The following is a 9,598-nucleotide window of genomic DNA, read 5'->3' on the forward strand; positions in this document are numbered from 1 at the left end:
CTGTGGTTTAAGCCCCCCAGCCGGCGGATTTTGTTACAGCAGCCAGAGCAGACGAATATCCTTCAAAAGAGGATGTCCAGGGGCGCCCCGGTGGCTTAGTGGGTTAAGCCTCTGCCTACAGCTCAGGTCATGATCTCAGGGTCCTGGGATGGAGCCCCACATCGGGCTCTCTGCTCAGCAGGGAGCCGGCTTCCCCCACCTCTCTCTCTGCCGGCATCTCTCCTACTTGTGATCTCTGTCAAATAAATAAATAAACTCTTTAAAAAAAAAATAAAAGAGGATGTCTGAATCATCTCAACTTGGCAGACCTCAAACTTTAAAACAACTCACAGACATGCCCTGTAAAGGGGCTGAGGGAAAAAGAGCCGTGTCACTAACTACAAAGAAGACCGATGATGAAGGTCAAGGTGACATTTGAAGTAAGCCTGAGCTCAGCACCCCCCTACTGATTACACATGTCAAGGCTCAGTCACCCCCCCATTAGTGCTTCATTTAATTCGGCTTATAAAAAGAATTAACTTCATCAATCCCTCACAGTGTGTGTGGTGATTAATGCCGCAATAAAAAGTGGCAATAACAGTAATAACTCAACGCCAAGACGGGTTCATCTGAACTTGCAACACTGCCACAATGTATGATGGCAACATATTTATCGTGATTGTTTTACCCGTCAGAGGGACTCTTCCTTGTGAAAAATACAAAGGCAGAGTTATTTCTGCAAAAATCTTAGCAGAATGACTTGCAAATGTAAGATAAAAATACTATTTTTATGAGACATTAGGAAAAAAAAAAAAAGAACTCGGATTGGTGTAGTGGTTGTTATTCAAAGAAGAGCTCTGAACTGAAAAGGATACCAAACGCTGGATCTAGTATTAGCAGAAATGCTTTGCAGACGACGGGGACATGGGTCCCGGAGGCAGACTTCCGGGCTCAAAGCCTAGCTCTGCCTGCCGTGTGCATGTGTGGCTGTGTGTGTGTGTGTGTGTGCACGTGTGTACAGCTGGGCACGTTGCTGGTGCCCTCTGTGCCTCCGGTGCTCCATCTGTGAAGAAAGGGTGACCGCGCTCTCCCCGCCAGGGCTTTGCCAAGGACCAAATGAGTTAGCACATGGGCAACGCTTCCCACCAGCACCTGGCAACTGGCAAGTTCTCGACTGTTCGTTACTCTTATTAGATGGTTTTAACAATCAGCATCTAGGACTTGGACCTCCATAGTCTGTGTCCTTGGTGCTTTCATGTCCCTCTTGACTGTTTCCTGGGGATGGCAGCAGGGACCTGTGGGGACGGAGGGGAGTGAGACCCTGGGAAGCTGCTCTCCCTGTGGCCCACTGACGTGGTTGGCTAAGCATCCCTAGGAGTCGTCATTGTATCACCAGCCAAGGGTAGAAGCTTCTGGAGAATCACAGATTCTGAATAATGCTTCGACACAGCACTGCTACGTGCAGGCCCCTTCCTCACCACCCAGCACGTGACTCTAGAGAGAGGATCCCGCGCGGTGAAGAGGGCCGGCCACCCGGTCGGAGCCGCCCAAGCAGCCAGCCCGGAGCTGGATCGGACCCTGGCCGCCTGCACCCTTCGTCACACCCTGCAGGCCTTTCCTGGCTTGGACCTTCCGGGAAACCGAGAGCATCATCGCCCCTCCGAGAAACAGAGTGACGGCCAAGGGCAGGCTCTGGTGACTACGTCCCCCAGGAGAGGGAGAGGAGGAGTTTGACATTCAAAGCTCTGCACAACGGCTTCCTGCCTACGGGGTGAAGGGAGGGAGGAAGCCTCCTGCGTGGTCGGCCTTTGCCAGGTAAGGAGCACTGGGGAGGCAGCTGACTTGTCCTCCTGCGGCTGGGGCATCCCCTCGGTGTCAGGGTGTCCAGCTGGAAGCGGCTCACTGACAGCTTTCTCTGTCGCGCTCAGGAGCAGGCTGGAAAGATCCACAGCTGCAGCTTGGGCCGGGGGACAAGCAGGCTCCCCCTAGGGCTAGTCACGACTCAGCCCGGCTTCTGACCCCGAAGCACCGGCTGCAGGAGCCGCTGCAGGACCAGCAGGTGTGCGCCACCCTCGTTCTTACCGGGGAAGAGTGACCGCATGTTACTGGCGGGTCTCACCTCCCGGACGAAGAGAAAGGACAGTTGTGTTATTTTAAGGCTCTAAGTTTCTTGTGCTGTGCCTACAGCAGCCACAGGTAAGCGATGCAGTGACAGGTGTAGGCCACAGGTGTCCCCATAAGCCCCCACTCACCGTCTCCTGCACACAGGTCACGCAACGGCGGGCCTTGGCCTCTGCATTGTTCCTTGCAGGAAGGCTCCCGGGAAAGGAAACACACCTGCGCCTCGTTCAGCCCAGCCCCTGAGGTTCTGGTCGTCTGTAAACAACAGTGAGCCCCACTGGACTCCCTCAGCTGACTGTGACTAGTGCTTTGTACTTGGATGTGACTGTAACCAGCACAGCACTTGACACAATCGTGAGTGCTCCCTACAAAAACGGAAAGACTTCCCACATTGGGAAGGGGAAAACCTTCCCCAAATCACGAAAAAATGCACGGGGCAGCGTGTGGGATGGACAGAGCGCAGGCAGGAGGACACCACCAAGTACGGAAGAATGAAAACTCTAAGCTATGTTTTAGAAATGCTGCGTTCCACCCCGACGGGAACTTTTTGAAAAAAATGCAGTGACCAGAAGGGTCTTTTTTTTTTTCTTTTCTTTTTTTCTTGGCATGTCGGGAGCAAAAGCCGAGTTTCCCACACTCTGTAAGCATTAATCAGTGACTGGATGGAGGGACCGTGCTTAGCAAATCTGTGACTGAACAGTTACTATAATAAAAGACACATTAGTCGTCCACTGCTGGCCAGAGAGTGGCCTAGACAATCTGAAAACCGTCCTGCAGGAGACGATTTAGGAAGAATTATCACCCACAACCTTTTAAATGGATCCTTAACTCAAATTTGAATGATTAATGTAACAGAGAATTTAATGATTCTGAAGTTACTGAAAAAAGTAATCTGTTTTCCATTTCACTTTAACTAAACACAATCGTGTTTATATTTCCACTTGTCTCAGTTCTGGAAGGAACAGAAAGTCTACTTTTGAAAGGGAACCATATGTAAAATTAGTAATGCACAGAGCTACCACATTAGACTTAGGAGAACTTTACTGACATATGGTTTTGGCTACCCTGGGAAACGGAGGGGAACGGGGCCAGCAAAATGTATTTAACAGACTTTATCCACGTTGTCACCACAAACTCCCAAAGACAGGCAGGCACGAGTAACAGCGTGGCTCACGGTTCCGTTCCCCATGCTGCCCAGGTGTCCCGGTCCTATTACTTGATAGAACAGAACCTTGCTCGCAAATTCTCACTTTGCTAATCTGAAATGGCCGTCTCAGCCCACTTCTCCAAGGATGCTTTGTAGTGGAGAGCAGTGGAGGAGTCTCAGGTCATTAAGACGTCAGGACTTTTACTGAGAGCCCCGATGACAGCGCCCTGCGGGGTGAGGGAGAGCCTCTGGCCCCTTTAGCTCAAGCTGGTACTCAAGGTGGTGGCCTGGGCCATGTCAGGGAGTTACTCAGTTTCCTTCTGCCTCTCCCATGAAGACAGGAGGCCCACATGTTACTAAACTTCTGTTTTTCTCTAGTTAATCTGCCACGAGTCTAGAAGGGTGGAGGGAAACACCAGCCGCCACGAGTCTAGAAGGGTGGAGGGAAACACCAGCCCGCTGCAACACCTAGCACCCGTCAGTTACTACTTCCACCACTAACATGCTACCTGAACTGGCCGAGAGCCCCTTGCGTCACTAGTACACACTGGACAGGGCTCAGAAGTAGAGGGACGGGCGGACCCCGCAGGCTCTGAGTGCAGAGTCTGCCTGTCCCTCTCCCTCTGCTCCTACCCCTGCTCCCACCCCCTGCCCCGTGTGTGTGCATACTTTCTTTCAAATAAATAAAATCTTGAAAAGAAAAAAAAAAAAAAAAGACTCAGCCAGGAAGCAAGGAGAAGAGAGGCGAACAGGTGGAGGTTAAGCGTGATAATAAGGCAATGGGGTGCTGTGGGGATGCCCAGGAGGGCGCCTGGTTCAGACAGCAGGAAGGGGAAAACATCAAAGGACATGAAGATGGTTATGAGAGAGCATTTTATTGTTTCCAATTGAGGATTTAAGCACAAGTCTTTGTTGCCCAGCTTAAGCACTTAATGAAAGGGTTCCCAAAGTTTTTAAAGCTGTTATTTTGATTTATGAACTGTGCTCTTGGCTACCTTTAAAAGGTTATTCTTTATTATAGTGGGTTGTCGTTTTTTGGTTTATTTTTTAATAACATCTACTCCGCAGAACTGCCTCCTCGCTGGTCATGCCAGAGTAGGCACAGACACCCTGAGCTTTCCTGCTGGAGCCTCTATGATACAGGGAAATGCACTGAGGGGCAGTGCTGGGAAACAAAATGCTTCAAGCAGCAAAGGGGCCTCTTTCCAACCTGTACCCCTGGGCCAAGATGCCAGGCCCTTCCTCCAACTCTGGCCAAGAGTGACTGGTCTTGTCAGGATGACAGTGACAGATCCTTATGTAGCATCTGCTTGACTGGGGCCCCACAGGCTAGGGGGCCTGTACTGAAGTCACTTGAGGAGTTCACCTGTGGGATTAAACGCCCTTTTGGAGCTGGTCCTGAGTCTTTCCCGGAGGAAGGTCAGCTGGGCCAAACCTCCCGCTTGAAAGAATAGCAAAACTGAGCCCTAGCGAAAACATGGGCCTCAAAACTTAGAATCCAAGTTCATTGCTCACCAGCACAAATAAGTTGGTTCCTTGATCCTCAGGGCATAAATAAGCTATTTAATCTGTAATTCACAAAGCCTGGCTGTTACAATTCAAAGGCAATCTGGGTCCTTTATGAGGTTTCTCCCAGGGAGTTAATATGTACAGTTTATACCTCTGATCTTAAAAGTCTCATCTGGATAGCCATCGCACATGGATGTGTCTCTCCACGCAGTTTTATTACGGTGACTCTGATTTGGTATGGCTCCACCTTTAATGCCACTCAACAGCCAGGGACAGGGGAGTCATGGCAGACTCCTGCCACGTAGTCCAAGGCCGTGCAGTGTGACTAGAGGTGTTTCCTCCCGCAGGACGGCCCAGGTCAGCGGGCAGCTGGGTGTGGATCAATAGCAGTAGAACTAAAGGTCAGAGTTATCTTAAAAGAAATCCCTGAGCTTCTCTCCCTTTTTTGTAACTAAAGCAACGCAAAGAGCCCCAAAGCACAGCAGAGCGGTCTTCGCAAATCCCATGCCCTCCCTGCCAGCCCCTTCCACACGGGTCGGCGGTTCTTCTTCCCTGTGCCACTCACTCCTGCGGACAGCCTCCTGCACCCGTGAAAAAGTACCACGGACTCCGGAATGCAACTAATTTAAAAGCTGCTTTGCTGTCCCTGTTGAGGCGGAGTTAGGGCCCTATGGTGGGGAGGGCAGAGGGCGATCGCGCCCTCCTGTGTAACAAGAAGGGGTGCAGACGAGGGGGGGGCGCCTGGGTGGCTCAGGGGGTTAAAGCCTCTGCCTTCGGCTCAGGTCATGATCTCAGGGTCCCGGGATCGAGCCCCGCATCGGGCTCTCTGCTCAGCAGGGAGCCTGCTTCCTCCTCTCTCTCTGCCTGCCTCTCTGCCTACTTGTGATCTCTGTCTGTCAAATAAATAAATAAAATCTTAAAAAAAAAAAAAAATAAGGGGCGCAGACGACCCTCAAAGTAGCCACGTTTCCCCTGGGCTTGTTCCCGGGAGACCGAGCGCAGCACTCGCGGTGCAAGCAAGACCCTTGAATGAAGCCCCCGCACCGAGGGACTGCGGCGGGTGACTGCGCCCGGGACGGACCGCGGCGGGTGGCCTCCGCGTCCCCAGCAGGGTCCTTCCGCGTGGAGGGACTGTCCTGCCTCCGCGGGGCCGCAGACATCGCGGGGCTCGCCCGGAGCCGCGCTCGCGGAGGCGGCGGCCCGGACACGCAGCCTGCTGAGACTCGGGTACATTTTTAAGAGAAATGGCTCTTTCCTGGGTTTGACTTCCTTGGCTCCGAAGTCTAGGACTTGAAGAAAACAAAAAAAAAGCTCACGGAGAAAACGCTTCGGAGAAGCTGAACGCGAAAGAGTCAACGAGGGGGCGCCGCAGCGAGGGATTAAGGATAAAAACTCTTTCTGCGCCTCTGGTTCCCTCGTCGGGACGACACGCGGCCGGCCCACCGGCCGTCAGCCCCGCGACACCAGGGCCCGGACGGTCGTCGCTCCGGCGGCTCGCTCCCCGGGACAGCTGCGACCGGAGCGCGCGCGGGGCGCAAACTTTTGGGGAAGTCGGGCACGCGGGCTGCTCCCCGTCGCGCCGACCGGCACCAGACGCCCCCAGGCGGGCGAGGCTGCGGACCCTGCGCGCCCGGGGTCCAGGCAGCGCGGGCCGAGCCGGGCCGCAGAGCCCACGGGCGGCCCCCGGAGCCCGCCGCCCCCTCCGCGCCCCGCGCCCGCCCTCGCGCCCCGCGGCAGGACAGAAAGTGGGAACGAGTCAGTACCGGCGGGCGGGTGTCCGGCTTTCGTCTCTAGCTTCCCCTCGGGAGGCGAAGACATGATGCGACCGCGTGTCCGAGGGGCTGGGACGGCGACGACGGAGACAGCGGGCCAGCGGGCCGGGCGACAGGAGCGCGCGAGCGGGAGCGCCGGACGGCCGGGGAGGCGCGCGCGGGAGGCGACGGGGCCGCGCACGGGGGCGGTGACTGCCGGCCCCAGTAGGGGGCGCGGCCGGTGCGCGCCGACGTGGCGCGCCCCGCCCACCCGCGGCTGCGCGTTGTCGTCACTGAGCCTGGCCCCGCCCCGCCGGCTCCCTGCGCTTGCAGGGTGCTGAGCTTGCGCAGTGGGCAGCGCCACGTAGGAAGCGGTGGCCCGCGGCGCGGGAGGAGGAACGAGGGCGAGGGCTGTGTTTGTGGTCAAGGAGGCGGGGCTGGTACTGGCACGGGTGGCAGGCGGAGGTTGAAATGGCCCAGCTGGAGGGTGGCACCTTCCCAGAGCTTCGTCCACCGACTCGCCTGATGGACGGTGTCGGCGGTGGGGCACCGTCGGGGGCAGGTGTAGGTGATCTGGGGACCGGCCCGTCTGCCAGATGCCTTCGTCCAGCTCACGCTGGGAGCGACTAATCACGTGCGGAAAGGAGACCCCAGGGGGGACCGACCAGGAGTCTCAAGATTGCAGGAATTTGTTAAAAGACGGTGCAAATGGGACTGCTCCCCCCCCCGCCCCGCCCCCGTGAGAAAGACAGCGCTGTGAAGCCAGGAGTTCTTGGACTGTTGCGTCCGTGCCTCCTGGGTGCCGTCTTCTTTTGTGATGGATCTCTTGATTCTGTCCAAAGCGGATCCCGCGCTCTCCTGTCCTGGTTCGCATCCTTCCCGCCTCCTCAAGTGCTTTACAAGGATCAGATCTCCCCTCCGGCACCATCAAACGCTCCTTGCCAAGTTAGCGTCAGACATGCCCAGTGTCTTTAGAGAAGGAAACACCACCATCTCTCTTGGCTCTACATCTACTTTTGACGATACAATTGATGAAAGAGGTTGAGCACCTCACCCACTCTTATCCCTCAGTCCAAATCCGTCTGGTGATCCCCCAGCTGCCCAGAGGCTGCCGCCAAACAGGGACTTTTCTTTTGTCCAGGTTACGTAACGACCTCAGTGCTGCCTGGTCCAGTGGTCACTCTTTCACTCTCACCCCTCTTGGCCTCTCCGCAGCACTTGACCTAGGCGACCCTCTAGCTCCTTAGCTTTAGGGATGCCACATCCCTGCCTTAACATTCAGTGTTCTGGCGGGTGGTTGGCTGCTAATTCTGTGGGGTGTGTTGGCTTTTCTTCTTGATCATAAACACTTGGGTATTATAAGGCTCAGCGCCAGCCTTCTTCTCTGAACTTGGCTTCAGTGGTCCCCTGCAGCCCAGGCCCATGGGTATGACCGTCATCCATATGCTTATAAATACCAAATCTGCAAACCCATTTCTTTACCCTTGCGCCTTCACTAAGCTTCACACTGCCTCCCTCTGGATGTCTATCGCAGCACTGCCCAGCTCCCCATCGCAGCCTGCCTAGAAGTGCACGTTCTGCCCCTGTGTCCCAGGCTTTCTCCCCACGTTTCAACAACATTAATAGCAAGACAGCTGTTGGCCAGATGACAGTCACGATATACTTGTCATTCCCTTACATTCATTCACATCAAAACTCACAGACAGGTGTCAGCAGCTTAGAAGAAAATCTAAAATAAATAGCAGAGCACTCTTTCTAAGACATGCTGCATCACTAACACACTTAGTGGAACAGAGTGAGAAAATCCATGGACGCTACTGATTTGGATTCTGAATGGAAAGGCCCTTTAAGGATACCTAACCAATTAATTGTGTGAATATTTTGTTTTTTATGTGTGTAATGAGTGCTGTATCATTTAAAACTCATGTTTTACTAAGTCTGAAAGAACCATTTCTAAGAAGTATACCATTTTTAGGTTCGAAACATTTTGTTATAGTTTAATTGGCAGCATTTTTGCCGTTAGTGATATATAAAGTCGCACGTTGAGAATGATAACATTTTCTCTCTTGTGACATGTGGTGTTCCTAGGGAATCCTTGGGTAAAAGAAGGAGCCTTCTGAGGAGGGAGTCAAGCTACCCGTGGGCCATGCTGGCCCCGCTGGGCTGCCCTGAGGCCTTAGAGGATCCATTTCTTTGCCTAAGGCCTGTTCTGGGTCTACACTGATTGGAACACTCTGGTATAATCATCAGGGCTAGTTTTACTTGTTGAAAGCAGAATTCCTGATTCACCCACCTACCTCACAATACTTTCGCACCTAGAATAGCATCCAAACTACAGTGTGGGGTAACTCCCTAATCAATAGGATTGCTATTGAAGAAGGTGTGGTTGTGTAAGCAACCTGGCTTGGGAAAACCACCCATGCTTCCCAGCCTCCCTTGTAGCTGGGGGTTGGGGGCAAATTCTACCACTGGAATGTAAGTGAGAATTTGTTGGGAGATTTCTGGCAAATTTTGCATGTTGAGGGGCACCTGCGTGGTTCAGTTGGTTGAGTGTCTAACTCTTGATTTCGGCTCAGGTCACAATCTTAGGGTCTTGGGATCGAGCCCTGGGTCGGGACGATGCACTCAGCACAGAGTCTACTTGAGATTCTCTCTCTCTCTCTGGTCCCCCTTAAAACAAATAAAAAATTAAAAAAAAATATTTTTTTTTTTTTGCGTGCTTGATATGCAGACTACCCTTCCTCTCATTGACTTCACTGTTCATATCGCCTTGAATTCAGACAGAACGTGGAAGGCAGAGGAATCACATTGCAAGCAGGAGGCAAGTAAAGCTCTGCATGCCAAATGACGATCAGAGGCGTGTGGCCTGTGGGATGTGAGGTCCCATGGAGGCTCTGCAGAGCAATGGACCCCACTTCTAGACTACTCTGTTGTGTGGAAGACAAACCCCTCTTAGATCAAGTCTCCTTGGTTGGTGTCTTTAGATGTAGCCAAATGCAGCCCCCAATACATGGTCTCCCAGGCCCTGCATGATGGGGGCCATGCCCACCTCTAGGAGCTTGTGTTTCTTGCCCCCTCTGGCCACCCTGGC

At 53.6% G+C, this 9,598-nt stretch overlaps 1 protein-coding gene across 1 annotated transcript in view; it reads right to left on the minus strand.

Annotated features, from left to right (window-relative positions):
* Window positions 1–6,690, minus strand: part of DAP (death associated protein) — a 65,850-nt gene extending 59,160 nt beyond the window's left edge. The window contains exon 1 of the mRNA XM_059416909.1: window positions 6,520–6,690. Coding sequence (XP_059272892.1) covers window positions 6,520–6,574 — 55 coding nt within the window. The 5' untranslated portion in view covers window positions 6,575–6,690. The remainder of the gene's footprint in view (window positions 1–6,519) is intronic.
* Between the last annotated feature and the right edge of the window lie 2,908 nt (window positions 6,691–9,598).

Source organism: Mustela nigripes, chromosome 12 (genome assembly GCF_022355385.1).
Source record: "Mustela nigripes isolate SB6536 chromosome 12, MUSNIG.SB6536, whole genome shotgun sequence".
Classification (NCBI taxonomy): domain Eukaryota; kingdom Metazoa; phylum Chordata; class Mammalia; order Carnivora; family Mustelidae; genus Mustela; species Mustela nigripes.